The 17,980-nt window shown below is 41.0% G+C and overlaps 1 protein-coding gene across 1 annotated transcript in view; it reads left to right on the top strand.

Annotated features, from left to right (window-relative positions):
* Positions 1–17,980, top strand: part of Arhgap26 (Rho GTPase activating protein 26) — a gene marked incomplete in the record, with an annotated part of 431,142 nt that overhangs the window by 309,691 nt on the left and 103,471 nt on the right. Inside the window, 1 exon segment of the mRNA XM_013512302.1 lies at positions 13,584–13,743. Coding sequence (XP_013367756.1) covers positions 13,584–13,743 — 160 coding nt within the window.

Below are 17,980 nucleotides of genomic sequence, written 5' to 3'. Positions count from 1 at the left end.
TTTACCTGAGGACCTGATGTTTATTGTTTCATCTCTGTGAGTTTATACAACCCAGATTGCTAAAGCTGATTACTGGTAGCCTTTCTGTTGGCAGTTTCCATGATCATATCCTTGAATTGCTACTTTAGCCTCCATTATAGTTCTCTTCTGCATCTCCACTGCCATCAGCTTGGCCTTCTTTACTCTTCGCTGTGCTTTTTGAGTCCAGCAAAGAAAAATGACTGTATCCAGGATGTCAAGCTTTGATGCTTGCACAGTTGAAAGTGTTTTAGAACTTTGTCACTAGACACTTTCACTTCCCCTTTGAAAACTATCTGCTTGATTTAGGCTTTGAGAATGACACTTGCTGAGAGCCTGAATGTTGGGTGGATGAGGGACCCAGATCTCAGCTTCTATTCTTTGAATTATTAGATGTCTTTATTGCCAGACACTTTTACTGTTCTCTGCCTAATGATATGTTGGTTTCCTCACTTTCAATCTCTAGTTCCATTTGTCGATACTATATTTTAAAATTTACTTTCAAGGTAGCAGAGTGCCTTAAGTTTCCAGTTTTTTGCTGCCTGTGAGAAAGAGAAATCAAATTTTCCTTCGCATGTGTTGAAGTAAGAACTCTATTGGCATTCTTCCCTGATGAATCTATTTTTGTGATTAAGACAGTGAATAGAACAGAAAGATTGGTGTGTTCACTCTTACTCTGACATGCATCACTATATATAAACACAGTTATCTTATATGCATATATAAATAAGAGGAGCTGTTGTTTCTGTTAGACTTGAATTTAAATTGAAATTTTAGGAGATAACAATTGAGTGCAGGAAGGAACTAGCAGATGTCAGCCCAGAGCTTCAGTAGCATGCGGATGTATGAAGGTTTGTGTAATCCATTCACTTTTTAAAAAACTTTTATGGCCTGTGAAGATTGTGTTGCCTTTTTTAGTGAATTATATTCATTAGCATCAGACATATGAACATATAGAATGTGGACATGTTATTCAGATAAGTCTTCATAGATATTAGAGATCTGGGATGTTTCTCATCTCCCCTTATAGATATTAATTGACATACAGCATGTTTCCATGGAATCTCAACTTTTGTATATAGAGACCCATAAATTTCCCCAGATACATAAATATCTGTTTTTCTCTACTAATTAGATGTCCACAAGCAATTTTAAAATATTCTGATAGGACATATAGGATAATAAATTTTGGTCCTTCTGGTAGATTGGGCTTTGAGAAATAACGCATCAACCTCAGCCTCTCAATTTGTTGCATACTCATGGCAAGGAATGTAATTTTCTTTCTGTTTCCTTTTTGGGGTGAAAGCACAGTGCTTTTCAAAAATATGCCAGTCGGATGGATTGCTTCCCTCACTTGAAAGATCTCCATGAAAGGAGCTAGATTACCCAGGGTGGGTGCCTGTGCGACTGTAGTTTTTTCTATCTGTCAGTAACGCTCTCTAATACTTTCCATAATCCCATTTGTAGATTTGGGATCTTGATCTTCCCTCTAAAAAAGGATTATGGTCATTTCCATAAAGCAGAAAGGAGGTTTGCATTTCATGGGAATCAAGAAGCTGCAAGCACTTGGTCTCAGAGCCACGGATCTTGCTGGAGCTAAACCGCATGCCCAGGCTAATCCCTTAACCTTTGACTTAACTCCTTTTGTTCCTATTCCTTTAGCTGTAAAATGAGACTAGTAATATGGATCTGGATTTAAAAGATGGCTGTTTCGTTTAGCTAATTAAAGATTATTCCAGTGATTAAGTTCAGTCAACTGTGTCAGTGTCTCACCAAAATGTTTAACACTGCTGGCCTTCACAGATGACCATCAGCTGAGTGAAGGTAACTAGCACTTAGAAGCTGTCACTTACTCTAGGCCTCCATACAGGTTTGGCCAAGCATTTTGTTCGTTCCCCAGCCTCACAGTGCAGTTGTCTCATAGAGTGACGGAGGGGGAAATGCAAGAACTCCAGACCTACACAGACATGGGCACAAGAGCACAGTGCCTCACATTTATTTACACAAATATAATAGGAGCAGTGCTGTGTTCTGGTTTGTATATGTCTTGAATTCTCTCATTGGGTTTACTGATAGCTTGTGAAGTTTTCTCCCTCTCTTTGAAACATAAGAGTTTGAGCATTAAGTCTTATTATTTCAGGCCTTCCTGGGCCTGCAGAGAGGGATGACTAGTATTATGTTACTCCTCAGATATGAGTTTTCTAATTGCTTTTCATCTCACTGAGTGAAGAACAAAGTCCTTACAGTGGCCTGCAAAGCCCTCCAGGATTTGCTGCCCCCCAGGCTATTACCTCCCTGTGTCTCCTGATATTCTCCCCTTGCCACTTTGTTCCAGGTACACTGGAACTTTCACTGGGTGTTGCCAACTTTGATTTAATGCTGCCAGCGTGCCCCACACTTTCCTACCTTGAGACTTTCGTACTTGCTGTTTCCTCTGCCGGTCTCTTTCCAAATGTCTCAGTGGCTGGCTTCTTTACCTCCTTCAGATTGTCATTCCCTGCCTCCTTCCAGGGAGACTTCCTTGATCTGATCACATGTTTAAAGATGCAAGCATTTCCTCAGTACTCCCTGCCTCTTTCACTTGCTTGTGGTTTCACCGTAACATCATATATTTTATTGGCTTATTATCTATCCCACCCCAAAAGAACAAAAGATGCTCCAAGGCAAGGAATTGGGTGGAGGGTCTGTTTTTATTTACTGCTATATCCCTGGTACTTAAAGCAATCCCAGACAAATAACAAGTACTCAGAAGTATTTGATAATTGAAGAGGAGGTAATGTCCTAATGATCTCTGTGCTGGGTCAACTTACACTTTCTCCTTTGGGTAGAATGTTCTAAAGCAGTGCATCCATAGCTTGCCTTTGTGTTAGCTCAAAGCTGGTAGTCTGCGTCATTGAAGGAAGCATCACACCGACAGGAACTGATTCAGTGGCAGCACTTGGTGACATCAGTTTGGCACGCACATATATGACTTTTGCTCTTCCTCTGTTTGCTTCTGGCATGTCTCTCTGCATTTGAGAACTAACCAAGAAATCCATGATAATGAATGTGAAAACATTTTATAAAGTATAAAATGCTTGACAAATGTTAATTACATTGAGCTTTAGAATTGATTGTTACATAATTTGAAATAGTTAAGTAATTTTCCAGGAAGAAGGGCTCCCGGAGTCAGCTTCTCTGCAGGCCTTTTTCTGTGTAAAGGTCGCTCTTCTCCCACAGCATAGCTGCTAGCTGAAGTCTAGACTGTCCAGGACCAGAAAATTAAAAACTGATCAATTAACCCCTAGATCTAAAAAATGTACCTTCCTTATGAATAAGGCTATTCAAGTACCAGGTTGCCAAGACAGTGTAAGGCAAATTCAAGCTGGCCTATTTTTGGTCTCTAAAAGACCATGACTAATTTACTAAGCAACTTACAACAAAAGTATAATCCTTATTGTTAGTGAACCTGGCCTTTCCCAGAGGGATTGCAGTATATCCCATGACCCTGATTATTATGTTACTGCTAAAATAATTTAGGGAGTTTATAGTGTCAATGACAAAGATGGACATTATTTACTTTCAAGGTCTGTTCTTTTAAAAATGTCTCTTCTTTGCTCATCATTTCTTTAAAATTAGGTCATGTAGAAAAGGAGAAGCAAATGAGATGAAATTATCTCACACACACACACACACACACACACACACACACACACTCACACTCTGCATTGTACAAGAACATTTAAGAGTAGTATCTCCAAGATCAGACTGCAGATGCAATAGGGCATTGCCTGTTCTTGAACTATCAAATTCTAACTCTGCTCCTTAGTAGAAATGTGACTCTAGACAATTACCTAAATTTGTTGGAACCTTACCTTTTTCATATTGGAGAGTAAGTAAACTTAACTTGAAGGATTATTTTAAGGATCAAATGAGATAATTGTTGGAGTGTTTATACCTGTCTCACAGTAAATGGTGAGTTAATATAAGTTGCTATTATTTTTATGATAGTCATAGTAATAATCAAAGGCAGGGAGAAGATAAAGGGATTTAAGAAAAGCATAAAGGAAAAAGGACACAGTAAACTCTATCTTAAAAGGTTTAATGAGTATATTGGAAGGGACAGTAGCATTATAATGTGAGCATTATGCAATATTATATATTGTGTATTGTGCAATGCATATAATAATAATTATTATACACTATAAGTATTTTATGGCCTTCATACTTTCCAGATTACTATGGCCAGAGAGAGAGGCCTGGTTCATTATGTGCCATTGGTGTCAGGAGGAGCTGCTCTGGATACACACACCCCTCCCCTCACTGTTCCCGGGCTTGGCAAAGCCTCTAAGACACCAACTGGTTGCACAAAAATTTAGGCATTTAGTGCAGCTGAGCTTTGCTGTGCGTAGATAAAGGTGGCCTCCTGAAGCATCCATGTGTTCTGTTTTCTTTCCCTCAAAACTTGGTATGGCAAACTCTGCTAGTACTGGGCATGTGGCAGGAGGAAGGTTTATACTATCTCTGTCCTCTTGGAGTCTCTCTCTAGTGGGGAGACCAACAAGGACAATTCTATGAATGATGGTATATTTGTAATTCAATAAGTACTAGAAAAAAATTGAGGGATGAGAATTTTAGTGAGGGAAATGACCCAGTGCATTTCCTGACAAACCTTTTAGAGTTTTCGATGATAAAAACAGCCTGCTGTGGCTCGCATGCCATAGGATCGCCACCATTGACCTAGAGTGTGTCTAGAAAAACCTCTAGGAGGAAATGAGCATGATAAGTAGGAGAGATATAGATAAAGCGGCCTGTTGGGCTTCCCAGGCAGGGAGGATCAGCATTAGGAAGGAAGACATCAATGCTTACAGGAATTTTTAGCCCAGAGGTCAAAGAGCAGGGAAGTTCGGTGGAAAAGAGTATCAGCTGGATTATGTGGGACCTTTTGAGAGATGTCAAGGGTTTTCTCTTCTTCTTTAAATTTTTTATTATTATAAGATACCAATAACATAAAGTTCATTATCTATATTCAACATACGGTTCAGTGATATTAATAAATCTGTATTGTTATTACAGCCATCACCATCATACATATCTAAGACTTTTTATCTTGCAAAGCTGAAACTCTGTACCCCTCACCAAAACTCCCCATCCCCTTCTTCTCCCAGTCCCTGGAAACAATCATTCTACTTTCTGTCCTTATGATTTTGACTGCCCTATATAAGTGGAATTAGACAGTATTTGTCTTTTTGTGACTCCTTTATTTCACTGCGTATAATGTTGTGGCATATGTCAAAGCTTCCTTCCTTTTTAAGATTAAATAGCAGTTCCTTGTGTGTACAGACACGGTTTCCTTATCTACCCATCCACTCACCCACCACCCATCCATCCATCCATCCATCCGTCCGTCTGTCATTCTGTGGATACTTGGGTTGCTTCTACATTTTTAGCTCCTATGAAATAATGTTGCCATGAAGATGGATATATAAATACTTCTCTGAGACCCTACTTTCAATTCTTTCATACATATCCAGAAGCAGAATTAGCAGATCATATGGAAATTCTATGTGTAATCTCTTGAAGACCCATCATATGCCAGGCCAAGGATTTTCAACTTGAAATTTAAAATAGCCAGAAGCCTTTGGTAGACTTTAAACAGAGTACAGTTGGATTTGCGGAGGGTGGAGTAGAAATGGAGCTGCCTGCACATGCCGACTTTAGAATACCTCTGCCCCAGACTGCAAGCTGTGTGCACGGAGGCACCTTGTCTTCTCTACATTCCCTTTTCTTTCTACCTTTTCTTGAATTTTCAAAACCAGGTGGTCCCCAGTAAGTGGGATAAGTCCCTGATAAGTGGGGTAAGTAGGTTTAAGTAGTTCTGAGCAAAGCTTACTGTCCCAGAAGTAATTTTTACCCATTTGGAATATAGTTGCAACCTGGATGAATATATGTATAGCCTTTTTTTTTTTTTAGTTACAGAAACCATGTTGGCAGTTCTACCTCCTGCTTTATTTTTAATTTATTCTTTTTCCTCAGTCCAGTAGTGTTCTCTTTTTCATTATTAGAAAATAGCTCTCTGGCTGTGTCTGCCAATTAAAAATAATATACCATCTCCTCAAGGGCCAACTTAAGCATTTTCATAACTTTGTCAAGCACGCAGACATATTTCTCACTGGACGGGGTAAGAAACAGTATTTGTCCAGCTTCTGCCCTTCTTTAGCTGTGTATCCTCAAGCAAAGTACTTTTCAGTTTCCTCACCCGTAAAATGGTCGTGTCGTGACAGTTCCTGTCTGAAAGGGTTCTCATGAAGGTTAGAAGATGCTGTATAACAATACCCATCATAAGCACTCAGTTACTCAAAGATTGGAGTCTGGCCGCTTGTTAGATAACCATGTCAGGGAGATAATATGATACAGTTGATGAGTGTAGCCCTAGTCAGGACCAAGCAGTTTATTTTATACTCATTTTGGTGCCAGGCGTTGGGGTAGTCCAGAAAAGCTGTATTTATGGGTCACATGGACTTTTCTGACAGGGACTTCTCAGCATCATATGGACTGGTCACACCTCTCCAACTCTGAATGATATCCAGGCAGCACACACACAATCTGACATAGCTGTGGGGTTGGGGACTCCCCCCATCACTTCCCATAATGCACTAAGGATAGATTTGAAGTTAGTGAAAAGAACCAGATTGACAACCCAGAAAACTTAAAATTTGCTAGTTAAAACACGAAGTATAGTTTTGGCAGCTTCATTTCCAGTGAATCCTTCTTGCTCCAGAGCTTAGAGCTTCTCTCAGAAGGCAGCAGAGACAAAAGTGCACTGTAGCTCAGGTGCCCACCCTCTTTGAGAATTGTTAACCCGAGGCCTTCCGGGCACCTGCCTGTGTATTGTGGAGTGTGTTCCAAGATGCTGATCCAACTCATAGTCCTGAGGGATCTCTGCAAAGGGGAGCAGTCAGTGTGGAAATATGTCATGGTGCGGACTGGAACGTATTTGTCTTGGTTACTTTTCTCTCATTGCTGGGACAAAATATCTGACGCCCAAAATTAAGGAAGGAAAGGTTTATTTCACTTACAGTTTCTGGAGGTTTTAGTCCATACTTGGCAGATTACAAGGCAGAGGGGCACATGGCAGAGGGCTACAGCTCATATCGGCAGAACACAGCAAAGCAACAAGCACACCCACAAGGGAGGAAATGGCCAGAAGCACCCTCTTTCTCTCCCTTACATATGCAAACTATCTACCCCAGGGTGGGTGTAGCTCTCACACCCATAATCAATCAAACTCTAAAAGCCTGCCCCATGGCCGCATGAGGCTTTGGGGGGACACCCAGACACAAAGCATAACAGTATTGTTTAAAGGAAAAAGGTTGCTATGGTTGCCAGTGGTCCAGGTAGTGCCAGGCTGCCCTTTTCAGGGTGCTGGACTTTGGCTGCTTTGGGGAGAGCTGGTGGGAGTCAGGGGCATGCAGGGGCTCATGTAGAGGCAGTGTGAGTTTGATGACTTTGCTTTGGCTTCACGGAAAACTCTCAGCCTGTGGTGCTGTATGTGCTTATAGGGAGATAGAAAGTGAGTACACTGTGCTTTGTGCTTTCAACAAATTTAAAGTATTTCACAATTAAGAGAAAAGAATAAAAATAAGAGAAATACACATAGATAGTGTCACAGAACTTGAAATGCAGGTGGAGGAAGTAGGCCTCCTTGCCCTAGGCAGGATCAGCTATTTGAGGTTCCTAGACAGATACCAAGTGAAACGAAGAACTCCAGTGTGATGTTCACTTGGCATTTGCCGTTACCATCACTGTTCCCTTCACTGCTACCGTCACAACAGTAGCTGTCATTTATTAAGCCATTATTTCAATGTCATGTAATTTACTTGCATAATCATGTTTTATCTGCCTTCCAGCTTTAGGAGGTAGGTATTATTGTTCGCTTTTGAGGGAACAGGTTTGGAGAGGCTATGTGACTTACTTTGTCGTCTAGCTGGTTCTCTCCCATCTGACCCCAATCAGATGTGCTACAGTCTCTCTTACTTTATTTTCCATATTTATAAATTGGGGATAACATTTGTGTGCTAGATCCCTACAACAGTGCTTTGTAAAAAGTAGTTCATTGTCACACAAGTGGGTCGTGAACCAATTTAGTGGACAAAAAACAGTAAAATAGAACATAACAGAATGCATTCCACTGAACTGTTTCTGAAACTTTTGTTGCTGACATGTTTCTCGGTTGATGTATGTACATAGCAGTGAAATATTCCATGGGAACATATATTTATTGTGGATCGTCAGAAAGTTTGAGAGCTGCTGTTCTAGAGTTATGATGAAGATCAGTTGAACATAAAAAGTTAATGCAAAACTATTAAAGTCTAAAACTCACTGCAAGTCTAAGTTATTATTAACACTGAAAGCTGACACAGACAAACAAGGGATGGCAAAGATATTGTGACATACTGTTACTCCACCCATCTGACCCGTGCAGACATTGTAACCTGTCACCACATTATGCCCAATGGAACTGGTTCTCCTCACTGCTGACATTCCTCAACGTAGCACCATAAGCCTTCAAGTAAAAAATCCTTTTGCGAACCCTGCAAAGCTATGTATTGTTGGAGTAGTCTGTGGTTATAAGATGTTGCATGGCATTCATATTTAGGACGAGTCTATGGTTGTAAATTTTTGTGTAGCATTTACAGACCTCTGGCTTTATTTAACCTTGAGGAAAACAGGTGAGACCCCTGTGGCAGCATGCATTTTCTTTATAGGCCCCCCAAAGTTTTGGCTGCTGTCGGCTGCCCTCATAATATTCCCCCAGCACCTTCATCATCTTCATCTGGAAATAATTAACCTCCTGCCTTTCAAAGGGTGTATGAGTCAGTGCTCACTAGTGTGTGTGTGTGTGTGTGTGTGTGTATATATATATATATATATATATATATATATATATATATTTGTATATGCATGCTTACGGTGGCCACCTGCACAGTCAGGTATGGAAGAGTGCAAAAGGGCTGTCTGGATGCTGGAGACCCAAAAGATCCAGTCAAAAGTCAAAGGCCTGGAGCTCACTGTAGAGTCACATGTCAGTCCATGTCTGGAACCCAAAGGATCTGTGGTGGGAGGCTGAAGAGTCTGTGCAGCAACACTAAAGGGTCTGCACTGGAGGCCAGGAGACAGATGTCCAAGATGATGGCGCAGACTGGGGCTCCTCCAAAGAAACAGAAGCGAGACTTCCTTTTTTTCCCCCTTTTTATTCCATCCAGGCTCCAAGCCTATTGGTTGGTGCTGCCCAGAGTGGGTCTTCCTTCTTCAGTAAGTCCATCATCCAGTCTCACAGTCAGAACTATGCTGGGCGTTTCTTACTTAAGTTGACACAACAGTTAACTATCACAGTGTGTGTCAGACCAGTCTAGAATGTCCATCTATTTTCATTTGAAACAGAGGTGAGAAGAAGTAGCTCTTCCATTTTTACTGGGACACATTCTTTCCTCATTAACTGTAGTTCATGAGGGAATTGCATGGAATATGGGGTACAAATCCCCCAATATGTGCCCTGAATATTCGCATCTCAGGAGATGGATTGCTTCCCAACTGAAAGCTCCAGTGGTCACAATAGGATCCACACCTCCCCTACATGAAAATCACATGTGGGATTGTTTGCCTGTAGCCTATGAGGGAAGCTTGCAGACTTGGCAGTACTTGAAGAAGGCACCACAGCAGAGTGGTCCATGTGGACATGGAGATTTAACAGGCAGGTGTGGAAGGCCCTTTCAATGCAGTGTGCAGTGCACAAGAACGTCTGTGTGTGGCTTTTAAATCAAGACTCAACGTGACATTCTGAATTGTGTGAAGAAGAGCTCAGGCAGTTCAATTATCAGAACAGAAAGCAGGCACTTCGTGTTTTATGGACCTTGCTAATGAACGAGTCCCATGGCCTCTGCTGGACCAGCTTCCCAGCAGTCTGCCAGCCTGCTTCCCACACATCTGCAAATCCATCAAGCTGTAATGCATGGCTGATGCCAACAGAGGCTGCAGTCTAGGCCTTTCTTTCTGGCACAGAGAGATCTCAAGTCATTAATAATTCATTCTAGAGTAATGAACATAGCTGTACCAAGTTGTGAGATGTAATAATCAAGTGACAGATCAATTTATTACTTCAGTGTGCCAAAAGATGATAGTCAGTGATGAAAAGGTGAAAGTTTTTCCCTCAAAAGTTTCCTAAGACTTAGGGTGTTTTTTAAGTTCCAAAATAAAATGGATCATTAATAGGGAAATGAATTAATAGAGAATGTTGAATAGCCTGTAGGCTATTTATATGCAGAGTTGCTGATCCAGAATTACTGTACCTTTTTTTCCAAATGCCTTTGGGCATTGGGCCCTGCAAATCAGAGTAATTATTACTCATTAGTTAAACCTTAAGAAGTGGAACACAGCTTGAGACTTTACAAAGGGAGTATGGGATAGTTCAAATGGATTTCCCCCAAATCATCAATAATAATTTGAGGTTTATGTGTAAGTAGTTGGGCCGAGAATAATAGTTCATGTCTCCTAAGATGCCCCACTCATCTGTTAATGCCTCGCTGAAAATTCCCGCATGCCAAACTGTGCTCAGCCCTGGTTCAGCCAATCAAATACCACAGTCCCTGTCATGGCTTTGACTGAGCCTGGCAGATCAACAGTTTGTCAAAGCAAAGAAGAGTTAGAATATGCTGCAGAGGAAATGATACGGGCAAAGGCAGAGAGGTGTGAAAGTGGAAAAAGGATGGAGAGTGAATTACTCATGACGCATTTCCTATGCATTATCACATTTGATCTGTACCTAAACATTGTGAAATAGGTGTACCATTCACTCCAGCATCCCCTTTTATAAACCGGAGAACCTAAAGCTTAGTGTTTCAGCATGACGAGTTACTTTCCCAGGGACCCAGAGCTGGGAAGTAGCAGAGGAAGGCTTAGAGATGAGTCTGGGAAAAGTGTGCTTTTTATGAGTTTCTCCTTTGGATGTAGCTCAGTGGTGCAGAGCTTGCCTAACATGTGAGGCCCTGGGTTTAATCCTTACTATCTCAAAAATAAAGCCAGGCATGGTGGCACACGCCTGTAATCCCAGCACTCAGGAGGCTGAGGCAGGAGAATCGTTGCCAGTTCGAGACCAGGCTGGGCTACAAAGTGAGCTCGAGACCAGGCTGGGCTACAAAATGAGCTCAAGCCCAGCCTGAACTGTGTAGGGAGACCCTGTCTCAAAAAAAAAAGGGGGGGGGGCACCACAGATGTATTGTTACAGTTATCACGTCAATTAAACAACAGCATCATTGCTAAACATTTCACATAAGCTAGGCCATTGTATTCACTGATAAACGACCAGAAGAGGTGTGAGACTATTGTTTTTAGCAGAGGAGTGTCAGGGGCAGAGCTGGATTTCAGACTGTCACTTGTGGTGGCAGGCAGGGAACGCTGAAGCTAGAAGTTTTAGAATCAACAGCCTAGTTCTTAGCCTTTTGTTTCAGTCTGATGTAGGGTGGAAAAGCAGGGTGGTAAAAAATGATCATCATCCAAACCATATATTTTTATACTGGTCTACAATTTGACAGTGATTTCACACAGAAATAGCTTGTTCACTTGCACAAGGGACTTTTGTGAAAGGAGGGGTAGGTCTAATGACCTAGCTCATTTGGGAAGGAAGTAGAAGGACAGAGAATTCCCTTCCCACACATAGGAGCTGGTATGGAAAGGAGTGATGTTATGAGCAGCTTGTAAATATGCATATTTGATGACTGACGGAGGCACAGGACCAAAGCCGCTCCTCCTTGCCAGGTACGAACTTGACCATCTGCGTTACTCTCTCAGACTGACAGTGCCGTGTAAGTCTGGGAAGAATTGAAAGTTATGGTAAACCCAGAAGACTCAGCTAGAACTAAGAAAATGTTTACGAAATGTCTTTATGGGGACTAGAAATAGGCCGGGATACTGGTGGCAACTGTCCCTGCTTCAGGTGTTGCCTAGCAGCCAAAAAACAAATTCTCCTTCTGACTGGGCTGTGCCATCATTAAAATTCCATAGACCTCACTGCACCCTGTCCCTTCAGAGGAGGAAGTTAAATTAGATTCTTAGCCTCAAAAATTATAGAAAAGCACACAGACACTGATAAAATTGGCTGATGTAGTATTTCAATAAAGGCTCAGTTTAAAAACTGGCGCTCAAGGTATAAAATCTCTTTTCCTCCTACAAAATCGAGGTATGCAAGAGAAACACTGCAGGCATTTATAGAATCGTGAGGAAAAAGTGCTCAATATAAATAGCACTAAATGGTAGGAAGGTAGATCTGTGCAAACTGCCCATCTTTGCTCAATATCCCTTAGGTTCAAGTTAATAATGAATAGCTTCCTTCTTCCAACAGGTGATTTAGGGAAGCTCCTGATATTTTCTTAACAATAATAAATGGCATGAGCTTTTAACTAGTTTCTTGTCAGTTCTTCACTTGTGTATTTTTATATACCAGGCCAGCAAATGAACAATTGGGTTTTAAAGCTAGATCCTAGTGTGGCCTGCACTTGGAGTTTAGATATATGGTTTGGGTAATTGTTTAATCTAAAAATATGTATATGTATTTAGTAAATTACTCATACCCACATACTACAGGTCCTGTGTGTTTCTTAAATTTTGAGTATAAATGACAGAACAAACAGCCTCATACATGTGTGTACAGTAGTGCTTTTTTATTTCTGTTTATGCCACATTTTAACTTAATGTGAGCCACATGTTTAATCTAATGGGGCTTTAATATTTTGAGTCTAAAGTGCTGAATTTCCTGACTTGGTTTTAAACACAAGATCTGCCTATTTTAAAAGTTTGGTTTATTTTTTGCTGTGTTTGTGAATGAATTAAAGCCGTCAAAAGTTTTTATATTTGCAGTAGAGAAAATGCTAATGATCAAAGTGGTTTAAGCAATAACCAAGTACATAAGTTGTAACTAAGAGGGATTAGCAGTTACTGGGACTTGCAAAACAGCAACTCAGATGTGCAGAGATTCATAATTTGGCAGGTAGCTGTTTTGGCCAATTGATTGTTTTAGGCCAACTGAAAGTCGTAAGAGATATATCCTAGATCAGTCTGTTTTATTTATTTTTTATTTTTTAAATTTTTATTTGTTTATTTTTTGTCTTTTTGAGATAAAGTTGTATTTATTTATTTATTTTTTATCTTTTTGAGACAGGGTCTCGCTATGCAGTTCAGGCTGGGCTTGAGCTCACTTTGTAGCCCAGGCTGGTCTCGAACTGGCAACAATCCTCCTGCCTCAGCCTCCCGAGTGCTGGGATTACAAGCGTGCACCACCATGCCTGGCGAAGTATTATATCCTGAAATAGCAAAATAGCCTGGATGCTAAATAAAAATGTATAAACTTTAGTAGGTAAAAATATATGTAGAAAAGATTCTCTTAATTCATACTTTCTAAAGATGCCCGTGCTTTGGCTCCTACAGAAGCAAAATCTATAGATATGAAGATGGTAAGGTAGGAAGGGTACAGGAAGGCCAGCTGTCCCCAATGTATTATCTCATTTTTACCTTGTTTTCTTCCTTTTCCCCAGTGTTGCTAACAACCATAAGCAGAATTTGATGACCGTGGCAAACCTTGGCGTGGTGTTTGGACCCACCTTACTGCGGCCTCAGGAGGAAACAGTAGCAGCCATCATGGATATCAAATTTCAGAACATTGTCATCGAGATCCTAATAGAGAACCATGAAAAGGTAATATATAATCATTCCCTGGCAAGGAAGAGTTTATTTTGGAGAAGGCTACATCAGAACTGGCCTTCAGATTGACATGGGTTTGCATTACTAATGTGTCTTGCACTGTGATGATGATGAAATTGCTGATTATGGTGACATAGTGGCGATGATAATTGTAAGACTGCCAGTCGAGGTGACAGCAGTGGCAGTTGTGGTGGCAGCCATGGTGGTTATGGTTATGAGCCGTTATTTTGTACCAGAAACAGTGCTTAACACTTTACATAGGTTGTCATTTTATCCTCACAATAATCCAGGGAAGGAGCTACTGTTATGAGCCTCATTTTTAAAATATCCTCTGCCCATTTTTCATTTGGTTTTCTTCTTTGGAATTTATGAAGCTTTTAATATTAGGAATATTAACCTTTTTTTCATTAGTGTTACAAGCAGTTTTCCCATACAGTTTGCCTTTAGACTTAATGATGTGGGTTTTGTACGTTTTGCTGTGTCTGTGTAAAGTGCATGGATGTACATTGGGGTTTCTGGATTTCTCATGATTTTTCCTATCCCACTGAGTTATCTCGGAGCTGCACTTAGAAACCTGAGAGTAGGGGACACGAAGCTTCCCTCATCTGCTCCACCCCAGTGTTCCTAACAGCAAATCTCTAAGAAGCTTCCTCCTCTGGGCTTATGAAGGGTTCCTTAGGTTATCATTTGGCAGCCACAACTCTGAAATCTCTTTAAAAAAAACTCCTTTCCCTAAATAAAAATTTTGCCTAGAATGGTGAGTTAACCATGGAGGGTAAATCTGGAATCTGACTACAGTGCTACCTTGGTACTACTCATCCTTAATTGGTTCCCAGAGGCACAAATACCAAAAAGGAGGAGTCCCAGCAAACTGTTTTGGCTGGAAACGATAGTGAGTCACAAGGCAACTGACACCAACAAGTTCTAACTTGCACTTTAAGTGCCAAACAGAGAATGCATACTGGGACAAAATTTGTGCATCAAAATTCGTCTAGTACCGAACTTGGTGAGTTTCAAAGCAGTGGAGCATGAGGTATGCATGTACTGGTAATAAAAACCACCAGCACTTTTTGTCTAACTTTTTGTGAGAGCCTCCTAATTTGCTTCCACCTCAGACTGTCTACCCTGATAGCCACTGGAATGAGATTTTTAATGTGCTAAATCATCGTATCAGTGGCTTCCCCCTGTATTCAGCATGAAGGCTGTCTTCATAGGAGCCTCAAAGGTCCTCCCTAGCCTCTGTCCTCCCACCATTTATTAAGCCCATCTGATCTCCTGCGTCTTCCCTACAGCTGTGTGACTGCTTGCTGTCTCTTGGACATGGCAGCACCCTCCTGCCTCAAACCCACTTGGAACTCTCCCTTCACTTGGAACACTCACCCTCCATGAAACCATGTGACTCATTTCCTCACTTCCGTGAAGTGTCTGAGTGAGGCCTACTGAGAGCTCTCTATCTAAAACGACAAACAGTGCTAGCCTCCAGCATTCCCTTTCCTCTTTCCTCTGCTTCTCTCTTTCTGTCGTGCTTATCACTTTCTAGCATATTATATAACTGCCTTATTTTAGATCTGTTGCCTTTCTGCTCTCCACAAGGATTTATGCTTCATGAAGGCAAGAACTTTCATTTGTTTTGTTCATTGTGTGGTTCCCGGTTGCTGGTAGGCTCTCAGGAACAGTGCTGGGTGAATGACTGCCAGTGACCTTGTATCTAGTATTTACCTCCTTGCATAGTCCTCTCTGACTCTGAATAGGGCTGGCCAGTGTGATCAATAGAACACTGCAAAAGTGTGATGCACGATTTCTAAGATTAGTCATGAGAGGCCTTGTACTTTGTCTTGGTTTCTGTGTTTGTTTGTTTGTTCTGGGAAAGTAAGCCCCCATATTGTGAGGGCAGTCACGATAGACCTGCAGGGAGGAACTGAAGCTTCCTGCCAACAGCCAGACCAGCTTGCCAGTCCTGTGACCCAGTCACCTTGCAAGTGATGCGTTAGCCCTGACTACGCTTCCAGATTGTGCAGCTCCAGTTGGTATTCTGAGTATAGCCTCATAAAAGAAACTTAAGTCACAACTATGCTGTTAACTCCCTTCTCAATTCCCAAACCACAGAAATAGGGAGAGATGAATTGTTGTTTTAAATTAGTAGGTTTTAGGAATAATTTTTTATGGAGTATTATATGACTATGAGAGAGTCTGTGAATATAGATGTTTATAAGATAACACCATCCCCTGCAAAGCTGTGTAAGCAACATAGTCCTCCTCTTGGAGGGATAACAAGAGATACAGAAAACTAATAATTTATTGGAGAAAAATGCCTTCTTTCTGTCCTTAACGCTGGGTCCCAAGCTACCTATCTCCTTCAAATATAGGAAATCAGGTAGAGGGGTTGTTTGTGCTCTATACAATAAAAATGAACTTGTGGGAAGGGAACAGATTATAAGTACTAGTAATTAATAACCTGGTTTCTAAAGGCAAATCACTTGGGTTTAAATCCACTACTTCTTGCTAGCCATGTGACCAGGAGCATCTAGGGAGTGGAGTGGGAAGCCACTGGGTGGGTCATGGCATATAACCATGCAACAGACAACCCCAAAGTAATCAGGGGCTCGGGACAGTAGAAGTTTATATTTTGCCCAGTAACAGTTCCATGCAAGTACTCTCAAGTGGCATCCTCTACTGTAGTTCAGCAACCCAAATTCCCTCCACTTTTTAGCTCTGCCTCTGCTGATTTTCCACATCAGTAACAGCGGTAAGATTTTTATGGACTATTCCTAGAGGATACTTGCTTTATTTTTCCCCTGCATTTGATTGCCGCAAACCAGTCACATGGCCACATCTAAATGGAGCGAAGGCTAGGAGAAGCAACCTAATTGTATGCTCGCAAGAAAAGGAAGCAAGTTTAAACATCAGCTCACGGGTCTGCCACATCCCTTCAGTGGGTTTTTGTGAGAATTAAATGAGGTGATTTCTATAAAGGACTTAGCCAAAGTTGTGGATTATAGTAAGCTTCAGTAATTACAAACCACTTTTTTTTTTTTGCAGTCTCAACAAAATTCTTTGGAAATAGAGCTCAAGATTGTCTTCAGATATCAAATGTACCCTATCTCCCAAATAGTACTTTTTATAATTTAATCGTATCTTAACTAAAATCATTTAATATGTGGAGACCAAACTCTGAGGAACAAGGACTTTGATTGTTTCATGCCCTTAAGGGATGTGTTGAAGTTTATAGCAAGCAGCACCTAAGGGTTTTTGAACTGTCACTGTATTGAGTGCCCTTGGGTCCCTAAAACTAGCTTGAGAGTTGCTCCTCATAATGTTATGGAAACTTCTATAAACAAATAGCCATCCTGTCTTGGATACAACAAATAGAAGCAGGAGTATGAAATTCATGGTAGGGCCTATAAATATATGCGCAAGTGGCTGATGAAAATGGTTACCTTGTTTGGTGGATTATGAGTTGTATTACTCTCTGATGTTGATTTTGTGTTGTGCAAATAAAAGGTATTATAGTGTTTCGTTATATCTTCTTTTTCATTCATCTGGACTAGAGGATGGGGTGAATTGTAGCAGGATTTATGGTCCTGTGGAAGCCAGTGAATGAATATGAATGAAAACATTCCAGGAATAATGTTTGTCTGAGCCCTGAGAGAGTCAGTGTACCACCAAGGCAAGGCTTTTTTTTTTTTCTGGTACTGGGAATTGAACTCACGACCTCACGATTGCCAGGCAGGTGCTGTGCCGCTGAGCTAAATCCCCAGCCAGGGCAAGGCTTTTTAATGTGGGGTTTATGGTAGGCCACCATTATATTCAAGACCTGTGTATGTGTGTTATTTTAGGGGGAAAACCTTTAATATCCATCAGGTTTGTCTTTTAAGTAAAAGCAACTTACATTAGGCAGCGTGACTCCTTTTTAAATGAACTTCAGGCATAGCCTGGTACAAAATGAGGAGATGTTGCCTCGGTCTCTATTGGAAGCCTCTCGTGTTTGTCCCACAAGAATCCTAAGCATCCTTGGCCAGGCTGCAGCCTCCAGCTTTCTGGAGACAACACTCTGGATTAACTCCCTTATAACAGAACTTAACAGTAGCCCCCAAATCCAGAGCATGTTTGTGTCCTTAGAAAATATTATTAGAGACTTCTTCAAAATCCACAATGTTAAGGTCTTAGTTAATATTTAATAGCATTCCTTTAGGCTTAGCTATAATTTTCTAGAAACACACAAATGTCTAGA

Source organism: Chinchilla lanigera, unplaced genomic scaffold (assembly GCF_000276665.1).
Source record: "Chinchilla lanigera isolate Chin_1 unplaced genomic scaffold, ChiLan1.0 scaffold00014, whole genome shotgun sequence".
NCBI lineage: Eukaryota > Metazoa > Chordata > Mammalia > Rodentia > Chinchillidae > Chinchilla > Chinchilla lanigera.
Note: the sequence above shows the minus strand (reverse complement) of the source record. Positions and strands in the feature narration are given on the sequence as shown.